Source organism: Zootoca vivipara, chromosome 4, assembly GCF_963506605.1.
Source record: "Zootoca vivipara chromosome 4, rZooViv1.1, whole genome shotgun sequence".
NCBI lineage: Eukaryota > Metazoa > Chordata > Lepidosauria > Squamata > Lacertidae > Zootoca > Zootoca vivipara.
The window spans coordinates 96062205-96088199 of NC_083279.1; the positions used below are offsets into that span (position 1 = coordinate 96062205).

A 25995-nucleotide genomic window follows, 5' to 3' on the forward strand; every position below is an offset into this window, starting at 1 on the left:
TGGAGCATTGTGGGGCAGCACTTTCTGTGCTGTGCTCGCTGTGACTTGAAAGAGTGTGGGCTGAAGTTAGCCCAGGGCCAGGGCCAGGTTTCCTTCAACGGAGGCAGCTTTGCTGCTGCTGCCTCTTTTTAGTCACTGCTGCCATTAAAGGAGCGGGCGAGGCAGGAGTGCAAGCGGAGGAGAAGGAGGACACAGCCTTTCTCGAGGATTTTGTCCAGGGATGTTGATTTGCGCATCAAACACATCCGGACAGAAGACTCTCTTGATGGATATCGAAAGAATGTATGAAACGGAAATCCTCCCACTCCCAGAGAAAGTCCCAGCATCTTTAGGACATGGGCGTACCCAGCATGGGGTGCAGCTGCCCCCCCTAGAAGCAGGGCAGCTGGAGAGGACAGGCAGCTGCCTGCTGTGCTCCGCCTCAGCCTGAGTGGCAGCAAAGCTGCCTTTGTCAAGGGAAACCTGGACCTGGGTTTTCAGCCCACACTCCTTCAAGTGACAGCGAGCACAGCACAGAAAGTGCTGCCCCACAATGCTCTGCGGCACCTCATTTGCATGCATGCAAATGAAGTGCCGTGGAGCATTGTGGGGCAGCACTTTCTGTGCTGTGCTTGCTGGGACTTGAAAGAGTGTGGGCTGAAGTTAGCCCAGGTCCAGGTCCAGGTTTCCTTCAACGGAGGCAGCTTTGCTGCTGCTGCCTCTTTTTAGTCACCGCTGCCATTAAAGGAGCAGGCGAGGCAGGAGTGCACGCGCGGGTGGCTCCGTGTGCTGCCTTGCAAATGGCCCCCTTTTCTCTGGGGGGCGTGCATGTTGACCATGCCTCCTGGGGGGATCCTGGCCATGTCATTGCCAGCTAGCCAATCGGGTGGCTGGGGGTGTGGCTGGTGTGCCCCCCCTAGCTTTGATCCTGGGTACGCCCATGCTTGGAGGGCCAGCAGAAGAGCAGCGCGGCTTGCCAGTTGCCTGCCTGCGGTTGAGCAACTCATTGGGAGTGGGCTGGCCTCACTTCTTTGCATGCTCTTCGAGGCTCCATTCTTGTATATTTAGCTCGCTCTGAATGTCTGGAAATGATGCACAGTGGAAGGGCTCAAAGGGGAAGTGCGCTCTGTTAGAACAACATGAGAAGAACCCCTTGGCCCATCTTCTGCGCCATCCTGTTCTCATAGGTGCCCGCAGGAAACCCACAAGTGGGATCTGAGTGCAAATCCACCCTCCCCTCCTGCGGTTTCCAGCTGATCTTTAAATTCCAAAATGGCCTCTGTATACCTGAAGGGGCGTCTCCACCCCCATCATTCAGCCCAGACTCTGAGGGCCTCCTCCGAGGGCCTTCTGGCGGTTCCCTCCCTGCAAGAAGAGAAATTACAGGGAATTAAGCAGAGGGCCTTCTCGGTGGTGGCACCCGCCCTGTGGAACTCCCGCCCATCAGATGTCAAGGAAATAAACAACTGTCTGACTTTTAGAAGACATCTGAAGGCAGCCCTGTTTAGGGAAGTTTTTAATGTTTAATTGTTGCATAACCTCCAATATTTCTGCAATGAAAATAGGGGTGCCCTATTTATTATTATTATTATTATTATTATTATTATTATTATTATTATTATTATTACCCACTCATCTGACTGGGTTGCCCCAGCCACTGTGGGAGGCTTCCAATATATATATATCGGTAAATACATTTTTAAAAAATTAAACATTAAAAACTTCCCTATCCAGGGCTACCTTCAGATGTCTTCTAAAGGTTGTATAGTTACTTATCTTCTTGGCTTGGGGGTCGCCGACGAAAATAGGGGCATCCTACCATACCCTCCAACATTTCTCTGATGAAAATAGGGATGTCCTAAGGAAAAGCGGGGTCAAATAAAAAACCGGGACGTCTTCTGTAAATCCGCAACTGTCCCTGGAAAATAGGGACACTTGGAGGGTCTGCTGTTGCCTCTCTACTGAGATTAAATACATTTCTATCTAAATTATAGATAGTATCTATGCACAAAAAGAACCCGTCTTTTTTATCTCTCTGGTTTTTTGGGGGGGGTTCTCGGGCGTGGAGTGTCGTCCATGAATGGCCACCCTGGTCCATTTTGGCCTAGTCAGAGGCTCCCTAACTGGTTAGCCGGCTGCTTCTGGAAATCAGAGCACAGCTTTCCGCTTATGCAGCAAAACCAGCCTGTTTGCTTTTTCATCTTCCTACTCAGAATGACAGCTGGTCGGCACCTTCTGGGAGTTAATAATTAAAGTGCAAACTTTCCTCCTGAACCCGGAAAGAGTCATTTAATAGGAAGGATGAGGAGCAATGAAAGAATTTTTTCTTGCACAATGAAAGAATGTTGTTTGTGCAACTCCCAGAACGGAAAGAGATTGTTTTATTATTATTTGAAGTGTCATGAGGGGTGCGGGGGCCATAAACTGCCATCAAGCATTTATTGGACTGGCAATCTGGGTTAAAAGGGTGACGACAGGGGAATTCCCCACCCCTTTGCTTTTGGCCTTGGTTACCTGAGCGCATCCGTACCTCATCTTAATGTGGATTAAACATTAGGAAGAACATTAGGAAGAACTTCCTGGCAGTAAGAGCTGTTTGACAGTGGAATTTGCTGCCAAGAAGTGTGGTGGAGTCTCCTTCTTTGGAGGTCTTTAAGCAGAGGCTTGACAGCCATCTGTCAAGAATGCTTTGATGGTGTTTCCTGCTTGGCAGGGGGTTGGACTGGATGGCCCTTGTGGTCTCTTCCAACTCTATGATTCTATGATTGTGAACTCCGTTAATTACCCCTTCCCATAAATCTCCGGATGTCCCCTAAACCCAGAGATTCCTTATGCTTTGCAAACCCCAATACGGGAGCTACACAGATCGCATTGGCAATCTTCACATTCCCACAACATTTCACAATGCAATTTGCTTTTTAAAATCCTCGTGAAAACCTGTTAGCATTTTGCTTCGAATTTCCTTCTAACAAAGACACATTTTTGGCAAAACAATTTCGCCTAAGGCAATGCATCTTTGTATGTTGTTTTCACTAACATATGCTTTTCGATGGATGCTGTTACCTAACACATACATTTTTGAACACATTGTACGGCTGGAGAACGGCAGAAGAAGTTCCAGAGATGTGCGAGTTTTGAAAGAGAGCTGCGCTTCCATTCGTGTTCTGGTTCAAGAAGCAAAGAGAATCACATTTCTCCCCATCCCAAACGTGCTTCCTCTTAGCACGTTTCTCCCTTTTGTCCTGAGTTCGAGTTTCTTCAAAGCCCATGACACCTTTAGTAAAGGCTGTTCTCCAACTGGAGCGCTCACAGGCCAGTGTTTCTCAGTTGTCGGTGTTTGTACTACATTTTTTAAGATTTGCCTTGAGAGAGTCTTTGAACCTGTTTTGTTGACCACCAGCATTACGCTTTCCAGTTTTAAGTTCAGAATAATATTTTTTTCCAAGAAACATTTTTATTAGTTTTTCCCATTTAAACATCTAATCCATTTTCGAATTATACACATATCCATTCAACAATTAATCCATATCTTCTGCCAAATTATACTAGTTTAAATTTGCCTTCCCATGCTTCAGACTCAGAAAGCCTAGTCCTCTTACAGTTGCTGCTTTCTAATCAATAAAATCCAGAACTTATCCAATAATCTGTTAAAATCCTTCTATCTTCTTTTCAAGCCCCTGAGTTTTTTCGGGCAAACAAGTTTAACCAAACCAATATGTTTCGGAGTGAATTTATGCCCATGATTCCTCTATAAATTAGCACTGTCTCTTTGCACGCTGGTCTCTTGCCAAGTCCGTCCAAAAATCCAAAGACCCTTCTCACAGCCAGAAGCAGTAAGTTCAGAATAATAATAGGAGTCCAGCAATGACTGGCCCACCCTCAACCGCCAATGCTGCTCCTTTCTTTTTTCTTTTTATAATATTTTATTAGAGTTTTCCAAATTACAAAAATAGATAAACACAAAAAGAAAAAACTATAATAATAACACAATACAAAAAGGATAAAATAAGAAAGAAAAATACAAAAGAAAACACACAATTAAAAATTTGTTCACATTGTATATCGGGACCCCCTTGGGTTCCCTTCCCCTGTGGTTCTTTAGCACGTTTATACTTTAGCAAATTCTACCCCATTTTAATCACCTTATATAATCTTATTTTACTCCTTTCATTTAGCATATTCATAATTTCCACAGTTTGTTTACAACCTAATTCTGATCTTGATATGTCACTTTTGCATATTTTTTAAAATATAACTTAAAGTCTTTCCATTCTTCTTCAATCGCTTCCTCTCCCCGGTTGCGGATTCTTCCGGTCATCTCAGCCAGTTCCATAAACTCCATCATCTTCACCTGCCAGTCGTCAATCGTTGGTAGTATATGTGATTTCCAGTTCTTGGCAATTAGAATTCCCAATGCTGCTCCCTTTCTGACCTTCCCTCTTTTGGTTCCCCCCCCAGGGCTATGGCGAATGCATCCCTCCTGCTCCTGCTGCGCTCCTTGAACTCGAGCGCCAACTCCTCCGACGCCGACTGCGAGGAAGAAGACCCCTACAAGTGCACCTTCAACGAGGAGTTCAAGTACATCCTCCTGCCCGTCTCCTACAGCCTCGTGTTCGTGGTGGGCCTCTTCCTCAACCTGCTGGCCCTTTACATCTTCCTCTTCCGCATCAAGACCTGGAATGCCTCCACCACCTACATGTTCAACCTGGCCGTGTCGGACACCTTGTACGTGATCTCGCTGCCGCTCCTGGTCTACTACTACGCCAAGAGGAACCACTGGCCCTTCAGCGTGGGCTTGTGCAAGATCGTGCGCTTCCTCTTCTACACCAACCTCTACTGCAGCATCCTCTTCCTGCTCTGTATCAGCATCCAGCGCTTCATGGGCATCTGCCTCCCGCTGAGGTCCCTGGAGTGGGGACAAGTCCGCTACGCCCGCTGGGTCTCGGCCACCGTCTGGGCGGTCGTCATCGCCTGCCAGTCGCCCGTGCTCTACTTCGTCACCACCAGCCCCCGGTGCGACAAGATCACCTGCCACGACACGTCGGCAAAGGACCTCTTCGGGGACTTCATCGTCTACAGCACCGTGATGCTGGTCCTCCTCTTCTGCATCCCGTTCCTCGTTATCATCGTCTGCTACTCCCTGATGGCCCGCCGGTTGCTCCAGCCAACGCGCGGTACCACCCGGATGTCCAGCTCCAAGAAGAAGTCGCTCAAGATGATTGCCGTCGTCCTGGCGGTCTTCATCATCTGCTTCTTGCCCTTCCACATCACTCGGACCTTGTACTATTACTTCCGCGACTGGGACCTCAGCTGCGCCACTCTGGACGCCATCAACTTGGCGTACAAGCTCACCCGGCCCCTGGCTAGCACCAACAGCTGCCTGGACCCTATCTTGTACTTTTTGGCAGGGCAGAAGTTTGTGAAATTTGCCTGCCCCAAAACGCCGGCGCCGGGTGAGAACCAGACGACCTCGAACACCACCGTCAATTGCCGCCTGCGGGCCAGAGACCAGTTAGCGATGAAAGCGAAAAGCATTGTGTCTTAGGCACTCGACATTTCTGCCTTCGCCCATCTGCAAAGTGTTACTTACCTGTCTGTGTTGGTTGGGAAAAGTTCCATGTTGCAGGGAGAAGGGTTTTGTTCTCGACCAGTGAGACACCGGAAGTGTATTTTCAACCTGTATCTGCAAGAAATGGTTTGAAAAGTGATGGACACGTCGCTTTTTTCTTTCCCCAACACTTGGTGTTGTTTTGGAAGCTAGGTACTATATTAAGTGCGTCGTCTAATCTGACAACGGCACTATAGACACTGAGTTGTGTGAATAGGGAATCCTACACAAGGTGTGTAGTGAGAGGCAATGTAGCGTAATGGACGAAGGATTTTGTTTAGACCCACTGAATACAAGCAGCGTATCTCGTGGAAAAATTGTTTCTACACTGCACCACTTCAGTTTGCATTGGCGGGGGGCGGGGGAGTGGGGTCACAAGTCTGAATGCTAAAACATTACTTTTCCACAACCAATGGAACCTACCAAGCTGCCGTATACAGAGTCAGACCACTGGAGTATCTAACCCAGTATCAGCAAGTTTTACTGGGGCTGGATCTACATTGAGCTGCTAACCGTTTTTTAAAAATAATGTTCTATAACGCTGGATAGCAGTTTTCCTTTGCTGATGGCTATCTGCTCTGCAGCGCCCTCTGGGATCAAATTTTAATAACGTATTTTAACGTTATAAACAACGTGTTTAGATCCACCCGGGGATTTTAAGGCAGAGAGCTTTCCCCAAGCCTACTTGGAGATGCCAAGGCTTGAAATTGGAACGTTTCACATGCAAACCATGGGTTCTATGGTCCCAGAAAGAACCTCTGGCATCTAGTTTTCAATACATGGGGAAATCTTTTATTTAGGTGAACATTCAGCATTTCACACACACACGCACACACATGCACACACACACACATCTGCAGCTCGAAGCCATACAGTCCAGAAATGGTTTCAACATTTCATCTACCGTTCGGTGAGACCACAGCTGCCCACTTCCTTGTTTCCAAGAAAGGGTGAACCAGGTGAGGCAGAGCTGCTACACTAACCTCCCAGCAGGTGGCTCATGATGGCTATATTATTATTGTTGTTATTAATATCATAGAGGCAAGAGTAACCTCAGACCAGCGTCCCATGAGCCCCACTTACTCCAGGCCAGTCCCAGCCAGTGGCAACCCTCATAATACAGGGAACCATTTGGTGAGACGCCCCGCTCAGTATCCTTGAGCGAGCTTTCGCCTCTCCTCCCGTCCCACCTCGCAGGGTTGCCGTGAGGATAAAATGAGCCCCGTGCTTTCTGCCCTGGCTGGTGGTGCTTTCTCTCATTTAAACCCAATGTCTAGATGCTGCCTGCCTTTCTGGCTGAAACCTTCCCATGCTCACCCATGCTTCCCCCCTCCCCATAACCTCCAGGCTTGACTACTGCGATGCACTTTACGTGGGGCTGCTCTTGGAGGTAATTTGGGATCCGCCGCTGGTGCAGGTTGCTGCTGGCTGTTCCTTTGCAAATTGCTCCGTCTCCCGGGCCCGAGCGAAGGTGCTATTTTTTAACCTACAAAGCCCTTCGTGGGCCTGAAGAAACACCCTTCGCCGAATCAGCAGCAGGCGAGTGTGCGAACCCTAGTTCCCGTGCCTTCATACTGCAGTGGCTCCAAGATATTGGACCTGACTCGTTGACACGAGAAAGTGTCCACCCCGGCTGTCTTTCTGCATAACACACTCCCTCTGCATCCGCCTAAAACTCCACAAAGGCTGCAAGACCTACAGTGGTGCCTCGCTTAACGAATGCCCTGCTTAACGAAATTTCCGCTTAACGAAAGGATTTTTCGAGTGGAGGTTGCCTCGCTAGACGAATTCGTTTTATGAAAAATTCATCTAACGAATCGTGGTTTCCCAAAGGAATGCATTGAAATTCAATTAATGCGTTCCTATGGGCAATTTTTTTTAAAAAAAATTCAGTGCATTCCTATGGGATTCGCTAGACAAATTTTTCGTTATAAGAAAAGACCCGTAGAACGAATTAAATTCGTCTAGCGAGGCACCACTGTATTTCATCAGGCATTTAATTGAATCAGTAGTTTCAGTCTGTTTTGCTGTTGTTGAGGTCTTTTTGTCTCGTGATTTTATGATCCTACTGTGTCCCCACCCCCCAAAAAATATTGTATGCTGCTTGGAAAGGAAAAGTGGCTATAGCGAGGTTAAATAAATTTATTATTATTAGCATTAACAAATATTATATAGTGGGGGAAGGTTGTACAGGCGGGGTGGGGAGAGCGCCCAAGGAAGACGGATAGCTGGCCATTTTGCAGCACTGAGTTTTAGACTAAGCCAGGCGGGGAGGTTCTGGGTTGCCATATTTTTTTCTACTGGCCCTGCTCCTGTGCCCTTCGCACCTTCACGACTGGCAGGGACTCTCCTCCTGGCATGCAGGTGGAGAAAAACATCGCCTTCTAAATTCCTGTGGGATGTGCAGCTGCTAAAATGGCATAGGCAAGAAACAAAGTTGGCGGCAGCAGCAGGGTAGTAGAAATTGGAGTTCTTGGGAAAATCCAGAAATAAACGATAAATAGCAAGAACTCAGGCTCATTCTTCATCAGCAAAGATAGCAAACATATTTGGTACACTTTGACCTGTGCATCTTTGCTGATGAAGAATAGTCGAAACAGGGCCTTGTCCTGATTTTTACTGGAATTTACCTTTATTTGCCTTCAACATTGGGATTGATTCCCATTTAAACTCCGCATCACATCAATAAAACCTTGTGAAGATTTATTTGGAATCCATCTTCTTTTGGCAGCAGCAGGGTGGCAAGAAGGATGGAACTGTGCCCTAAAAGCCCTGGACAATTTAGTTGACTGAAAATGTGACTGACGCTTTTTTCTTTCTTTTTTTTGCAAAAAAAATAAAATAATCTCAGCTATTCACCTGCATGGAGAAGAGTTGGCGTCCCAGGGGGTACCTCATAGCTAGAGATGTGTAGTCTCTGGGTCTTTGGGGGGGAATGTCTTCTACACATTTCAACCAATTTTGTGAGAATGTTCAGGGAGGCAGGAGAAGATATATTGTTTATTAATATCCTTCCTAACTTGCGCAAGCCAGTTCCTTTAATTAGCAGAGTTTTACATTCCCCTTTTAAATGTACTGCGGATAGCTGGTTGCAGGCTTGTTTAAGCCTCTCAATATTAGATTCCTGATACGTTCCCTTATATCCTTTTTTAAGAATAAACATGCCAGAATCTTGTTTAAAGTATATAAAAGAAGGTTTAGTCACATCGTCAGTTCACAGTTGGATCGCTGAAGGCAGTCTTAGTTACAGAGTATATACATGTTGATCTACCCCATAGATCATAGGGGGGGGGTTAATCCCAGTGACTGCAGACTGGCACTGCAGTTCACATGACGAAAGGAAGATGGAAAAAGAGAGAGGAGGGTTGCGTACCTTGCACTTTTGTTACCTGAACAGGTAAGGTCACACCCACCTCTGGTCACATGGAAGAGGAAGTATGTCCGAAACAGGAAGTTCCGATTGGCTGGACCAAACATCCCCTTGCATGTCCACTCTAGGAAAACAAGGAATGTTGTATTTGACTGCTACCTATGTATCACACCCCACAAATTTAACTGTATTGGCTGTCATCCCAAGAGCCCCATGGGACTGCAGTACTCTGAAGGGTCCCTAGGATTCAGGCTGAAGCTTCTTGGAGCCCTCGCAAAACGGCACCCCTTGCAGTGAGTGTTTGGGAAGCCTCGTGTGTAGCCCCCCCTTTTAAATGGAACCATTAGGATCAGGGGGTTGGACTAGATGACCCTTGGTGTACCTCCTGACTCTCCAGCTCTGTGATTCCTTCCTGTAGCCCTCTAACTGCTCCAAAGCTCTGCAATGTGTATGTGAAAAGGGGGGGGGGGAATACCGCTGTGCCTTTTCTCACTCAACAGGCTTTCGCTGCAGTTGTGTTTTTTGACGGGGGGGGGGGGGGAGGGAGGAGAAACCACCACACAGATCAGGTCTGAAAAGACACGGCAGGACATCACAGGAAACACAATGCGATAACTGGGCAACATCCTGAATCCTAGACAGCCCATTTACTGAGAGCATCCATCCCGATTTGTCTTCACAAATTTTGTGTGGACGTTATATGCCGTTTATTGTACGGAGGTAGTACAAAATCGTGCCAAGTGATGTTTATTCCACACTTTTCTCCACTGCATTTCACCGTCACCTTTCTTTCCTTTTTTTTGGGGGGGAGGGGCATTCCAGAGCATCAAATCTATTCCCAGGTAACTGGGGTCAGGATTGCAACCTCTGCCATCTTTCGGGGGGGGGGCTTAAAGAACGTCACAGAAACAAAACCAGTGCAATCGATTAAAAGATAAATTTTAGGGGGGGTGCATTTCTTTCTTTTTTTATAATCTGTTTTTATTAATTTTCCAATTAAAACACAATTATATCAAAATTCCTTCAGTAGCACCTTAAAGACCAACTAAGTTTTTATTTTTGGTATTTTATTTTGGTACTAGTGGATTTTAGCCCGTTTAAAAACGGGCGCTAGAGGAAGCGGCCTGCCGGGACTGGCTTGGCGGTGGCGGGTCTTCCCGCCACCACCAAGCCAGTTCGCAGCGGGGGCTTTTCGCCGTTTGCCTTCCCCTGAGGGGGAGGCAAACGGCGAAAAACCCCGCCGCGCCGCAATTCGGCTCCGGGACTGGCTTGGCGGTGGCGGGTCTTCCCGCCACCGCCAAGCCAGTCCGCAGCGGGGGCTTTTCGCCGTTTGCCTTCCCCTGGGGGAGGCAAACGGCGAAAAACCTCGCCGCGCCGCAATTCGGCTCCGGGACTGGCTTGGCGGTGGCGGGTCTTCCCGCCACCGCCAAGCCAGTCCGCAGCGGGGGGTTTTCGCCGTTTGCCTTCCCCTGGGGGAGGCAAACAGCGAAAAACCCCGCCGCGCCGCAATTCGGCTCCGGGACTGGCTTGGCGGTGGCGGGATGTTCCCGCCACCGCCAAGCCAGTCCGCAGCGGGGGCTTTTCGCCGTTTGCCTTCCCCTGGGGGAGGCAAACGGCGAAAAACCCCGCCGCGCCGCAATTCGGCTCCGGGACTGGCTTGGCGGTGGCGGGTCTTCCCGCCACCGCCAAGCCAGTCCGCAGCGGGGGCTTTTCGCCGTTTGCCTTCCCTCGAGGGGGAGGCAAACGGCGAAAAACCCCGCCGCGCCGCAATTCGGCTCCGGGACTGGCTTGGCGGTGGCGGGTCTTCCCGCCACCGCCAAGCCAGTCCGCAGTGGGGTTTTTTCGCCGTTTGCCTTCCCCTGGGGGAGGCAAACGGCGAAAAACCCCGCCGCGCCGCAAATCGGCTCCGGGACTGGCTTGGCGGTGGCGGGTCTTCCCGCCACCGCCAAGCCAGTCCGCAGCGGGGGGTTTTCGCCGTTTGCCTTCCCTCGAGGGGGAGGCAAACGGCGAAAAACCCCGCCGCGCCGCAATTCGGCTCCGGGACTGGCTTGGCGGCGGCGGGAAAAAGGGGAGGAATTCCTCCCCTTCTTCCCGCCGCTGCCAAGCCAAAGCGGGCCTCCCTCCGCGCCCGCTGCCGCTTCGGCTTCCTCGGGTTCCCCGAGGAAGCACCGTCCCATGCCGGAGGTGTGCAGCAAGGCTGCCGGGGGGGGAGCGCTTCTCTCCCCCGCCGCCTCACCGCGCACCTCCAGCATGAGACTGGGCTTCGGAGCGGCGGTTGGCGGAGCGGCAGTTGGCTGTTCCCTGTGTCCCGAGAGCACGGGTCCAATCCCTGTGTCCCTGGTTGTCCCTCCGTCCAATCCCTGTGTCTCTGGGGGACATGCGCAGTACCCCAGGGACACACGGGACATCTGGACGCAGGGACAACATGGACATTATTATATAGGATACCAAAATAAAAACTTAGTTGGTCTTTAAGGTGCTACTGAAGGAATTTTTTTATTTTACTTCGATCCAGACCAACACGGCTACCTACCTGTAACCACAATTATATCACTTCCATTATTTCATTATTTCAAATTATACAAATACATATCAATTAAACCGAATATTATGCCAAATCATATGATATTTTCTGGAGTTCCCATGCTTCAAAAATTTGGGGATTCCTCGCAACTGTCCACTGCCGTCTTTTTCTAAACTCCAAATCGTCACTCAAAGTCCAAAATAATCCCGATCTTTTTTTGGGGGGGGTGCATTTCAAACCGGAAGCGCGGCTGGCTATTCCGATCCATCGCGAGGAGAAAACTCGGCCGAGTTGTGAATCTCTGCGTAGGAACCTAAGTCCCTCAAAGACGACCCCCCCCCCGAGGATGTTTTGAACCTTAAAGACCTCTCTTACAGGAGAACACAGGCCTCTTCTTAAGCAAAACGACAGATGCTCCTTTTGTTACTAAGACCGATGGCACAGGGCCTCAAATACGCCATAGCAACCACAGCAGATCGTAACTGGAGCCCCCCGGCCTGTGTCCATCAAGTTTCCGCTTCTCCCGTCCTCCACTGCTGATTGGCTAGCCTGCCAACCTGCTGCCTCCTCATTGGGTCGATGCCGGTATATATTTCAGAGGTTGTGTTGCTGTTTGTGCAGTTGGGTTTCTCTCCAAGGCAACTGTCACCCGAGGCGTGATGGATACAACTTGCTGAGCCGGAGTTTGCAGATTTCCCTCGGTAATCTTCCCCCTGTCTTTTAAAAAGATTGGCTGTCCTGCATTGCTCTGTCTCGACAGCTCGGCAACGATGCTGTGCTGTTCAGAGGAGGAGAAGAAGAAATGAACTATATACTGGGCGCCTCAATGTCCAGGATTTTATATGCCTTTGGAGAGTGTATTTTAATAGAGGCAATATAAAGGGTGCTATGCAAGCAAGGCCACATTCATGCCAGAAATTTAAAGCACTGAATACCACTTTAAACAGTCATGGCTTCCCCCAAAGAATCCCGGGAACTGTAGTTTGTTAAGGGTGCTGAGGTGTGCCTAGGAAACCTTCCTATCCGTCTCAGAGAGCTACAGTTTTCAGAGTTCCCTGTGAAGAAGAGGCATTGATTGTTGACCTAATATGGGAAATTTTCAGTTTCACTCCCCCCCCCAGCCTCTAAGTTCATTTCTTCCTATTTCCACAGCAGTTAGCTTTTTTTCTTTTAAAAGTCCCCTTGAAAACACCTCATTTTAATGTAAATTTCTCCAAACAGGCATTTGTTTCAATGCAAGTTTGCCTAATATACACAATTTTGCTACGCGATTTCCCTCCCAATAACAAATTCCTGTAGGTCATTCTCACTAGTATACGCATTAAACGCAACGCAAACCACAGCTGACCTTTGAAATTCACACATTCCTGAATTTCGCAATGCACTTCTGCAGCCAAGGAAATGTGCACAAGAATGCGTGTACTAGGACAGAGTGTGCATAAAAAGTCATGCGTTAATGAAAATAACTTGCAAAATATCTAATAGTAGGAAAGAACGCACCTCGCTGGGGGACATTGCTTTGCAAAAATGTACACGAGGCGAAATCGCATACAGAAATTAGTCCGTTACGAGAAATTCACACTGAAATGCTGGTGAATTTTCACGAGGGATATAAAAAAACAAGCAAGCCGTAAACTGATGTGGATATGTGGAGAACGGAAGATAAGATAGGAAAAGTGAGAGACCAAAAAGACAAATTCACGCCTCCCTAGTGTCGGGCCATATCACATAACAATGTGAGAAAGAGGCCGGCCTGTTCTGCCGTCCGGTCAAGACGATACGCCTCTAAGAATGTCACTCATCTAGAACGTGCAGATGTTTCTCTGCTTACTGCTGTCCTCACTTGGCAAAGCTCCCAGGCGCACCTCTCTGGAGCTGGCGCAGATTCATCTCTGCCCATAGGGAAGGGCCAGACACCATGTCACAATGTCTGGACGAGACCTAGTTCCATTGCAACTCTGCCTCCGGGGACCTCTGGTTACATTGAATGTCAGCCCATTCTAACCTTCCGCTGCCTTCGGACCCAGTTGTCCATTCTGCATCTGAGCAGGCAGACAGCTGGTATTATACCAGATAGATTTATGTATAAGCTGAACAAGCTATAGCTTAGGGCCCCACTCTCTTGGGGGCCCCCAAAAAAATTAAAGGAAAAAAAAACCTGGATGTACATTTCCAAAATATAAGATAAAAAACAAATAAAATAAAACCTACATACAGCAACAGTGTTTTGTGTTGCGTAGGCTCCTATGATGTAAGTCATTGTCCCTGCCTGCTAGCCTGCTCCCTAAAATATCACTGGTTTGCTCCTTTCTATATATAGGGTGCCTACATTCTGCATGTGCAAATGGCTTGAGATACCTATGAGGTCCATAAATTACCATAAAGCATGTATTCAACACAAAAAACCAGCAACCATTTGTTGTTGTCAAAGCTGGACAGCTGGACATATAAAGGTCCCCATTCCCTTCAGTAGCTTAGGGCCTCATCAAACCTAAGTCCAGCCCTGGGAATATAGTTAGCATTGTCAGGTCAGGAGATTTCAGGGCTCAAGCCTGAGGCAGTGGTGTCACAGGGGTAGGGCTTCTTTGCCCTCAGCCGCCATGTCATTTTGTGACATCACAAGGTGGTCCATGGCCAATGGGAACATAGCTGCCAAGTCTCCCGCTGAAAAATGCAGGATCATCAGCAGCGCGGCAGCGGAAGTCACTTCTACGCATGTCTGGACATGCGTAGAAGCAACCTCCGGTGCTGGCGATGCCCGATTTCTGGTGCCCATACATGGGCAGAGCAGCACCCAAAATGGAGCCTCTGGCAGGATTTTTTTTCCATTCGGGAGAACAGCAGGAAATGGATTAAAATCCGGGGGTTTCCCGCGAAAAATGGGAGACTTGGCAGCTATGAATGGCAACAGCTGGAGAGCCATCAGCACCATCTTCCGAGGACTGACAATTGTGGGACACCTCCGCAGTGATTAATGAATTGATTATTTCTCAGCCAGCCCCACCCTTCATGTGTCCTGATATGGGGCAGGGAGGACACCATAAGGCTCAGATTTTTAAATCACCATAAGGCTCAGATTTTTAAATCTTTTCAACCAAAGGCCTGATTGAAAAGGAACATTTTTGCCGGGCACCTAAAGGTGTATAATAAAGGTGCCAGGCAAACTTCCCTGGGGAGAGCATTCCACAGACAGGGAGCCAATGCAGGGAAGGCCCTGTTCTCATGTTGCCACCCTCCGAACCTCTTGAGGCGGAGGCACACAAAGGAGGGCCTCAGAAGATGATCCCAAGGTCTGGGTAGGTTCATATGGAAAGAGATTTTCCATTATCTGTCTTTGAAGAAAGAGATAGTGTGAGGGACAGGGGATATCGCGAAGTCCCTCCCCTCCTGAGTTCCAGCCCATCCCCGAGCGCAGGGGAAAGCAGGGAGAGTTCCGACGCAAGTGGGGAAGCAGGAAGTGGTGTCCGAGGCTCAGGCAGGGTAGAGGAGCCATCATCGCAGGTGGGACAGGAAGGGGAAAGCAAGGGGGCAGACCTATCCCCCCAACTCCGGAATTGCGCAGAAAACGTAGGGGGAAGAGGCTGGGTCTCCCCAAGTTGTTATGTTGGAGAAAAACGCGCCAAACGCCATTCGGAGGTTCTGACTCAAGCGGACAAGATGTGTCTCTGTAAATAGTATTGCCTTTAGCACTGTAAATACGCAGCACCAATAAAAAGATAAAATGCAGAGCAGTGTGGAGTCGTTACTCTGAAGTAGCCCACCCAGGCCACTGTGACAGCAACCTCCGAATCTTTCTGGCTACTTTGGAGTTGCCGCGCAAGAGGCTGAGCATTGGAGGCTGGAGGCCGAAGCAGCGAAACAGGAGTTACGGAACCTGACAGCGCAGGCCCAGCAGCAATTGCATGCCGCTCAGGAGGAAGCGCGCGGAACGCGGGAGGAGCTGAACAAGCTGGTGGAGCAGGTGAGGACGAAAGATGAGACTGAGAAGCAGCTAAGGGTGATGGTGTTGGAGCTACAGAAAAAGCTGGATGAGGAAAGAGCCACAAAAGGTGGGGGGGCGCCCCAACAACAGCTAGTCCAAGTGAGAAGGGGACAGACCCTAGTCACCAAGTTTAGCGGCGATCCTAGAGAGTACCTGGGATTTGAGACGGAGATAAACTATGCACTGGAATTGCATGAGGCGGAATTCTCAGATGACGCGCACAGAGTCACCTTTATTATAGAGCATTTGACGGGGGCTGCCCGCGAATGGGTCAGACCGCTAATCGCGCAAAAAAATGATTGCATGAAGAATGTAAAACTATTTCTAGAAGCTTTAAAAATAATGTACGCTAGTGACAGTGAAATGGAAGCCACAAAAGAGGAACTTCATAACTTAACACAAGGGAAATTGACAGTCAGGGAATCCTGGGCGAGATTCACCATGCTGGTGCACAAACTGGGGTGGGATCTGCACAGTGATCCCAGCTTTCTATCTGGGCTTGCACCCAGACGTTAAGGATGAGCTTGCGAGAGGTCCGAAACCGCGGACTATGGATGAGTTGAGCAAAGCAGCGCTAGCGGTGGGGGTGAGACAGGAATCCAGATGGAACGACAAACAAACGGCGCGCGCTGTAAAACCTTGGTTCCCACACTCCCAGGAGAGACCTCATCACCAAACCCCACCCCAGGGCCCACCCCAAGCCCCGCCCAGACCAAGCCCAGAGCCGGAACCGATGGAGATCGGAGGAGCGCGCGCGCGGGCTTTTCAAACCCCGGCGCCACAGAAACGCAAGGAGGGGAGGGGAGGAAACTGCTTTTTGTGCCACTCCCCCAGTCACCTCGTCAAGAATTGCCCGCATTGCAGGGAATGGCAGGGGAGGGCGGGAACTGTTATGCCCGCCCCCACAGACTCAACGCAACAGCAGGGAAACGAGACAGCCTGGCTGCAGGAGACAAGGGGCAGCAGCCAGGTGCAATCGACGGAATCCAGCCCCCTCCCACCCTCCCTTCCACGGAGGGGCAGCGCCAGCCCACACCCCCCAGAGCAGGGGTGGTTCTAGAAGTGACTCTAACACTCCCTAATGGGTATCCCCTGACGGTCTTAGCTTTAATCGACTCGGGGGCGTCAGCAAACTTCTTCTCGAGAAACTTTGCAGAAGCGCACCAGATCCAACTTCTGCAGCTGGATTTTCCCCTGCACGTCTCCACCATTGACGGCAGGGAGTTGCTGGGAGGGGCCATCACCCACCAGACCCCCCCCCATGAGAATGACGGTGGGACGACACTCAGAGACACTGGCATTCAATGTCACCACCATCTCAGACCCCCCCCATCATCTTGGGCATGAGCTGGCTGGCGCGCCATGACCCCTCCATCAGTTGGCACCAGAGATGCATCACGTTTGGATCGGACTTTTGTCTGGAACATTGCATGCAGCACCAACCAGGGGAGGGGCCTCCGATAGCCACGGTGGCCACCATGCACGTCAAGGGGGGTGAGGCGATACCCAAACCGTACTGGGACCTGCAGGAGGTCTTCAGCGAAGCGGAATCCGACCACCTACCTCCCCACAGGTCCTTTGACTGTCAGATCAACCTGGTGCCGGGGGCCACTCTACCCCCAGCCAAGCTGTACTCCATGTCAGATCAGGAACTGGAGGATCTGCGGGCCTTCATCGACAAGAACCTCAAGAGGGGGTTCATCAGAGAAAGCAAGGCAGCAGGGGGGAGCCCGGTCTTCTGGGTGGACAAGAAAGACACGCAACAGCGCCGCCTGGTGGTGGATTTCAGACGGCTCAACAGCATGACGGAACCGGTGGCTTTCCCAATGCCCAGAGTGGACGATCTGCTGACAGCGGCACGCAGGGGCAAGATCTTCACCAAGCTCGACCTGAGGGGGGCGTACAACTTGATCAGGATCCGGGAAGGCGATGAGTGGAAGACCACGATGTTCACACCGCTGGGCTCTTTTGAATATCTGGTGATGCCCTTCGGTTTGCAAGGGGGCTCAGCATGCTTCCAGGCCTTCATGCACCACGTCCTGGGGTCCCTCCTCTTCAAGAACTGCTTGGTTTTCCTAGATGACATCCTTATTTACTCCAATGACCCAGTGCAGCATGTGAAGGATGTCAGGGAGGTGTTGCAGCGCCTGAAAGAGCACCACCTGTATGTGAAACTGGAGAAGTGCAAGTTTCACACCAAGGAGGTGGACTTCCTGGGCTACAAGCTGTCAGACAAGGGGCTAGCGATGGACAAGGACAAGGTGCAGGCCATCCTGGACTGGCACAGCCCCAGGACGCGCAAAGATGCCCAACGCCTACTAGGCTTCGCCAACTTCTACAGGAAGTTCATCAAGAACTTCTCGCGTGTTACGGCTCCCATCACTGACTGCCTGAGAGGCAAGCAGAAGTTCAGGTGGACACCGGAGGCGCAAGCAGCGTTCGAAGGACTCAAGAGAGTGTTCGCCTCAGACCAGAACCTGTTCCACGTGGTGCAGGATGCGCCCCTACGCGTTGAGACCGACGCTTCAGACAGAGATGTGGGAGCGATCCTGCTGCAACTGGATGCCAACAGAGAGTGGAGACCCTGTGCCTTTTTCTCCAGAAAGCTGACCCAACCAGAACGCAACTACACGGTGTTTGATAAGGAGCTTCTGGCGATCCATTCTGCGTTCCGGCACTGGAGACACTTCCTGGTGGGCGCCAAGCACCCCATTCAGGTGTGCACGGACCACAAGAACCTGGAGTTCTGGAGGACGGCTAGGGTGCTCAACCAGCGGCAGATACGGTGGGCAGAGTTCTTCTCGCACTTCAACTTCTCCATCCACTACATACCGGGGGAGCAGAATGTCAGGGCGGATGCCCTCTCCCGCAAACCAGAGTACATGGAGGAGGAGTTGCCACCAGCACCCCGACACGTGTTTCCCCCGTCGGCATGGTCCTGCGGAGCAGCAGTGGTGAGCGAGGCAGAACTCACAGCACTGACGGCAGCAGATGAGTTTGCCACCCGCATCTTCAGGGAGCTGCAAGGGGGGAGGGAGCAGGCAAAAGACTTTGAGGAAAGGAGGGGGCTGCTTTTTTACAGGGGAGCGCTGTACCTGCCCACCAACCAGCTCAGAGGTAAGGTCCTCAAGCAGATGCACGACAACCCAACGGCAGGTCATTTTGGAAGGGACAAAACCACGCACTTAGTCATGAGACACTTCTGGTGGCCAGGGGTGCGGGAGGATGTTCGGGACTATGTAAGGGGCTGTGACACCTGCCAGCGAGCAAAGGTGGTCAGAGCAGCACCAGCAGGTTTGCTGGAGCCATTAGCCACACCGCACAGGCCATGGGAAGTAGTGTCCATGGACTTCATCACAGACCTGCCTTCGTCCAGGGGCAAGACCGCAGTGTTGGTGGTGGTGGACCTTATGTCCAAAATGTGCCATTTTATACCGTGTGCCAGGGCAGTCTCGGCAGAAGAGACAGCCAAACTGTTTGTTGACCACATATTCAGACTGCATGGATTACCCTTAAGGGTTATTTCGGATCGAGGCCGCCAATTTGTTTCCAGGTTCTGGCGGCGGCTCATGAACCTCCTGCAGGTGGAGGTCAGCTTGTCGACGGCCCGGCACCCGCAGACCAATGGACAGGCGGAGAGGGTCAACGCCATTTTGCAGCAGTACCTGAGATGCTACGTCAGCCAGAGGCAAACGGACTGGGTGGATCGCCTGCCACTGGCAGAATTTGCCTACAACAATGCGGTGCACGTCTCCACAGGGGTGTCGCCCTTTAAGGCCAACTACGGGCGCGACCTCAGATCTTTCCCAGAGAGGGAGGGGGAGGAGGAGGAGGGCCCACAGGCAGAGGATTGGGCAGAGGAACTGGAGACGGTGCACCAGCAGCTCAGAGAACACTTGGAGAGGGCCAAGGAAGCGTACAAGAAGGGGGCAGATCGCCACAGGTGACCGGGGGAGGTCATCAGGGTGGGGGACAAGGTCTGGTTGTCCTCGGAGGGCCTTCCCACAAGAGGGCGGTGCAAAAAGCTGGCACCCAGAAGGTTGGGCCCCTTCACGGTCACGCAACAGGTCAACCCGGTTGCCTTTAGGCTGGCACTGCCAGAAGACATGAGGGTGCACCCAGTCTTTCATAGATCGCTGCTGTCGCCGTACAGGGAAAGCAGCAGGCTCCGAGGCAGCGAACAGACCCCCGAGGGAGGGGGGAGAGGGGAGGCAGGGAGCAACTCAATGAAGCCACGGCCATCCTTGATTCACGGAGAGGGGTGGGGGGCCTGGAGTACCTCATGGCATGGGAGGATGCCCCGCCGTCCCAGAATGAATGGGTCCCAGCCACTCAGATACAGGAGGAATTCTTGGTGGAAGAATTCCACGCCCTCTTCCCACACAGGCCCAAGCCCTGGCACATGGAAAGGGAGGGAGAGGGAGAGGGGCAACAGGTTGCAGAGAGCAGTTCACCGTGGAGATGGGAAGCGGAGTTTGAGGACCGGGAGGAAGAGGTATGGGCGTCTCCGAGGTCCACCCTGTCAGAGGAAGAGGCGGACTGGCAGCGTATTTTTACCCCCACCAGCTCCGATGCCACGGACTTTTTGGGATTTCAGTCTTCTCAGGCGGAAGGAGGGAGCTCGCGGGATTGGGGGGAGGTGTTCACACCAACCGGCTCGGACAGCACAGAGTTTTTAGGCTTTCAGTCGTCACCGACACCCTTGGAGCCCCTCGGGAGGGGAGAAGGAGGGCCTGGGAGGGGAGGGGATGTGAGGGACAGGGGATATCGCGAAGTCCCTCCCCTCCTGAGTTCCAGCCCATCCCCGAGTGCAGGGGAAAGCAGGGAGAGTTCCGACGCAAGTGGGGAAGCAGGAAGTGGTGTCCGAGGCACAGGCAGGGTAGAGGAGCCAGCGCCCCAGGTGAGACAGGAAGGGGAAAGCAAGGGGGGCAGACCTATCCCCCCAACTCCGGAATTGCGCAGAAAACGTAGGGGGAAGAGGCTGGGTCTCCCCAAGTTGTTATGTTGGAGAAAAACGCGCTAAACGCCATTCGGAGGTTCTGACTCAAGCGGATAAGATGTGTCTCTGTAAATAGTATTGCCTTTAGCACTGTAAATACGCAGCACCAATAAAAAGATAAAATGCAGAGCAGTGTGGAGTCGTTACTCTGAAGTAGCCCACCCAGGCCACTGTGACAGATAGTTTAGACACTATAGCTAGATGTACAGTGGTACCTCGGTTTAAGAACAGTCCTGTTTATGAACGATTCGGTTTACGAACTCCGGAAATAGTGTCCCGGTTTGCGAACTTTACCTTGGTCTAAGAGCGGAAGCTGAACGGTGGAAGGGCCCCGGCGGCAGGAGGCCTCATTAGGGAAAGCATGCCTCAGTTTAAGAACAGTTTCGGTTTAAGAACGGACTTCCGGAATGGATTAACCCCACCAACTTCAGAAACCCTTGGATGGGGGCAGCGGTGGGGGGCAGGGGTCAGAGACAGTGAGAAGGGGGTTTACCATCTGGCAGTACCACCCAAGCACCTTCATTGGTTTCAGCCTGGTGATTTCATTCTCCAACTTCAGCCTAGCAACTTCCACGAGTTCCATCCATTCACAAATATCCACCAGTCTCCATTCATTCATTCATTCATCCATCCATCCACACCCATGTACTGTTTGCCTCGACGATGTTCCAAACCTCCCATTCACACACACACAAGCACACAGCAAGCTGACGTTTGTTAGAAATGTCAAAAAGACCCTGCCGCAGACGCAATCAAATTCAAAATGGTGTAAAATACTATTTACAGGTAGGTAGCCATGTTGGTCTGCTGTAGTCGAAACAAAATAAAAAAATTCCTTCCAGAAGCACCTTAGAGACCAACTGTCATTGGTATGAGCTTTCGTGTGCATGCACACTTCTTCAGATACCTTCAAGCTCATACCAATAACAAACTGAGTTGGTCTCTAAGGTGCTACTGGAAGGAATTTTTTTTATTTTGTTTAAAATACTATTGTTCGCAGTTCATTGTTGTTGTTATTCATTCATCGCCTAGGTCCCAAAGCGATGTGCAAAATAGAACTTTAAAAAGCTAAAACAGTTGCAAAAGTAAAATGAGTTTTGAAGCAAAACAAAATGGGCTGCTTCGGCCATAGGTGCCAAGTTCCGGATTGAAAAATCCGGGATCAGCAGCGCCGCGGCACTTGAAGTCACTTCTACGCACTTCCGGAAGTGCATAGAAGCAACTTCTGGTGCCGCTCTGCCCATTTCCAAAATGTCAGCAGCGCCAGAAGCCGCTTCTATGCATGTCCGGAAGTGCGTAGAAGCGACTTCTGGCACTGCGGACATTATGGAAATGGGCACAGCGGTATTGGAAGTCGCTTCTATGCATGTCCAGAAGTGCGTAGAAGCGACTTCCGGTGCCAGCGCAGCACCAGAAGAACATGGCCGCCAGCAGGAGCTCTGTAATCCGGGAGAATACGGGGTATTTTGCCATTCGGGACAACTGTGGGAAATGGTAAGAAAATACGGGGGTTTCCCGGGGGAAACGGGGTACTTGGCAGCTATGCGCTTGGGCAGAGACCTATTCATCCAACTCAGAATGCTAATGTGTATATTTCGGTATATTCTTAAATTTAGGGTGTTGAAACACAGGCTCCCCACTTGGTGGCAGCACCAAAAAGTGCTAAAACCATTCCGGCGGAAAATGAGAAGTAAATAACAGAAAGAGTCTCATGGTATTGAGTTTCTTTTTCGATGTTCAAAGACGAACATGGACACATCTTCCGTACAAAGCAATTTGTTATTATTATTATTCTGCAAGAAACTGTTTTATGAGTGCACCAAATCGCCTCAAATCACAGCCAGCACAAGGTTCCATAGAACTGATTTTATGGAGAATTCTATCATAGAACCATAGGATCAAAGAGCTGGTGGGACTCCCAAAGTTCATCTAGTCCAACCCCAGTGGAGGAATCTGACCACGCAAACCCCTATACAATTTGAAACCATAACGGACCCTGCTTCCACCATGGCCAGAAAGCCCCCCCCCTTTTCCCCGAGTTTTGGCGAAAGCTTGGCAGAATAGCAGCGCCCTTGGAGTTAACGTCCTATTTTATCTCCAGGGCTTGTCCAGGATTATTGGCCTCCAACAGCAGAAGAATGTATGGGGAGGAGGAACTTGGCAGTGGGGCAGAGCCGAGTGGCACCTCCAAGCCAGCGTGATCTTAATCAAGGTCTGAGTTTGCAATGATGCCAAAATCCAAGCTTTGTAAGGAAGCCGAGAGGAAGTTGAGCAAGACGCGGTGCGTGCTTTTGTGAATGAAGTCTCTCTGAGTCGCTTGCGGCTGTTCCCTAATGTTGGTTTTGGATGGCCTCGTTTGTTAGCTCACAGCGAGTCCCTGGGGTGTGAAACCGAGATCCCACATGCAGTCCAGATGTTGAAGGAGCATGCGGGGAGTTTCGACTGGAAGGCGCGGGAGTATCTTAGCGGCAGAATGGATGCCCAGCAAAGTCCCAACTTCGGTCCTTGGCATCGCCAGCTAGAGCCTCAGGGGGTCTCAGCCATTGCCTAAAAATCTTAAAGCAGGCTTCCCCAACCCGGTGCCCTCCAACTGCTTTGGACTACAGCTGCCATCAGCTCCAGCCAGCAGTTTTTCCTCCCTCTTTCATAATATCCATGGACAATGAATCTGAATCTTGGAAGATCCAGGGAAAATTCATGGAGGAGGAGGAGTGTATTGTGAATAAATGAGCAAATAAAAAAGTTTGGGTCTTTTCCCTCCCTTCTTTCATAAACAAGAATCATAGAATCATAGAATCGTAGAGTTGGAAGAGACCACAAGGGCCATCCAGTCCAACCCCCTGCCGAGCAGGAAACACCACCAAAGCATTCTTGACATATGCCTGTCAAGCCTCTGCTTAAAGACCTCCAAAGGAGGAGACTCCACCACACTCCTTGGTAGCAAATTCCACTGCCGAACAGCTCTTACTGTCAGGAAGTTCTTCCTAATGTTTAGGTGGAATCTTCTTTCTTGTAGCTTGAATCCATTGCTCCGTGTCCGCTTCTCTGGAGCAGCAGAAAACAACCTTTCTCCCTCCTCTATATGACATCCTTTTATATATTTGAACATGGCTATCATATCACCCCTTAACCTTCTCTTCTCCAGGCTAAACATACCCAGCTCCCTAAGCCATTCCTCATAAGGCATCGTTTCCAGGCCTTTGACCATTTTGGTTGCCCTCTTCTGGACACGTTCCAGCTTGTCAGTATCCTTCTTGAACTGTGGTGCCCAGAACTGGACACAGTACTCCAGGTGAGGTCTGACCAGAGCACAGTACAGTGGTAAGAGATAAGGTGTAAGCGTGGCATCTCGTATGAGAAAACCCATCGGGTTTTTTAAGATCTATATTCCTAATGCCCAAATGCGTTCCTAATGCAGCCTTACGATTGGAAGCTGGACTACAGGAATTAGAATCTAAAGTATGGCAATCAGCTCTACAGTACTGGCTAAAAGTGAATAAGACTCCAAACGGCCTTCTCCCCCTAATCTTCACTGTTAGATTCCGATCTACATGGGAGCAGACCATCCAAAAGAAATTAGTCTCGTATGGACTGCCGGTGGGGCCCACTCTGTCCATGGGATGGGAAAGGGCGAAAAAGCTAATTAAGGAAAGAATCTCGGATATTGATCGACAAAACAACTTAACCCGACTTTCCTTAATACATAGACAACTGTACGAGCATCGATTAAATAATCTAGCTAATTATTTAAAAACATTAGAAAATCCAATATATTGGTGGGCCTTCACCAGGGCTCGTTTCAATGCTCTACCCTCGGCGTTGTTAACTGGTAGATATCTCCAGATCCCGGTAGAACAGAGACTATGTCCTTGTGATAACAAGGAGATCGAATCTATAAGTCATGTCCTCCTCCATTGCACATTGTATCGAGACACGAGGAAGGAGTTAATTGATCCCTTGTTAAAAAACTTAGCAGGCCGCTCAACTGAAACGCTTACTAGATACCTACTAAAAAGGTAAAGGGACCCCTGAACATTAGGTCCAGTCGTGACCGACTCTGGGGTTGCGCGCTCATCTCGCATTATTGGCCGAGGGAGCCGGCGTATAGCTTCTAGGTCATGTGGCCAGCATGACAAAGCCGCTTCTGGCAAACCAGAGCAGCACATGGAAATGCCGTTTACCTTCCCGCTGTAGCGGTTCCTATTTATCTACTTGCATTTTGACGTGCTTTCGAACTGCTAGGTTGGCAGGAGCTGGGACCAAGCAACGGGAGCTCACCCCGTCACAGGGATTCGAACCGCCGACCTTCTGATTAGCAAGCCCTAGGCTCAGTGGTTTAACCACAGCGCCACCTGGGTCCAGATACCTACTAGCGGATTTTAATGCAGAGTGCACTAAGAATGTAGCTAAATTTTGTTACTACGCGTCAAGACTAAGAGACGCCGTAACATCAATCAATAACAGCGATAAAGCCGCCTATTAATTCATAGCGGATAACAGTTAAAGGGAACTATCCCTCATTAAATTTTAACCTAATTTTAATTTAAAATAGGATTATGAAACAGTATGGCTCAAAGATGATACTTAAGAACTATCTATTTTATGTATTATTGGTTTTTGTTTTTTCTTTTCTTTTGCTGGTCTATGACCGTAATAAAGATATTATTAAGTGTGGCATCTGTAATAAAAGTTAATTTGGGGGCTAAACTAAATTTGGGGGCGCTGGGCGGATCTTTGCACCCCGGCGGTGCATATGCTAAAGACAGCGCTGGTTGGCAGCAAAACCCACGGCAGATTTCGAAGTCCTGGGCCTGGATGATGACAAAAAGAGAAGTGGTTTGTTCTGCAAGAAGAACTTTCTCCTTTTCCCTTTCCGCCTTTCCCAGAAGGTCAAGTTGCTCAGAGAACAGCCTGCAAACTCAGGGAACAAACCGACCACACAGGAAAGGGAGGATGGTTTGGTGATCTACTGATCCTGGCTATGAAGGCTGTTTGAGGTTTGCTGATATGAGTCAAGATCTGCTTGTCTGAACCAGCTTATTATTTCCCAACAGTGATGAGTATGTATCTGCTAGAGTGGTCCTTGAATTGTGGTTGCAGCAACCAACGCTCTGATACTACGGCCCTCGTGGTAGAGACACTGGAACTGCAGGCCACATGAAAACATGCGAGCCCTTTAGCTTAAGTCAGCCTGCAGGGTCAGACCAACGGCCCATCTAGAATCATAGAGTTGGAAGAGACCACAAGGGCCATCCAGTCCAACCCCCTGCCGAGCAGGAAACACCACCAAAGCATTCTTGACATATGCCTGTCAAGCCTCTGCTTAAAGACCTCCAAAGGAGGAGACTCCACCACACTCCTTGGTAGCAAATTCCACTGCCGAACAGCTCTTACTGTCAGGAAGTTCTTCCTAATGTTTAGGTGGAATCTTCTTTCTTGTACAGTGGTGCCTCACTAGACGAATTTAATTCGTTCCACGGGTCTATTCTTATAACGAAAAATTTGTCTAGCGAATCCCATAGGAATGCATTGA

The 25995-nt window shown here is 50.1% G+C and overlaps 1 protein-coding gene across 1 annotated transcript in view; it reads left to right on the top strand.

Moving 5' to 3' along the window:
• The window catches only part of P2RY2 (purinergic receptor P2Y2), a 36266-nt gene extending 29147 nt beyond the window's left edge, over window positions 1–7119 (top strand). The window contains exon 2 of the mRNA XM_035115851.2: window positions 4438–7119. Within this exon, the coding sequence (XP_034971742.1) occupies window positions 4442–5524 (1083 nt within the window). The 5' untranslated portion in view covers window positions 4438–4441 and the 3' untranslated portion in view covers window positions 5525–7119. The remainder of the gene's footprint in view (window positions 1–4437) is intronic.
• The last annotated feature ends 18876 nt before the right edge of the window (window positions 7120–25995 follow it).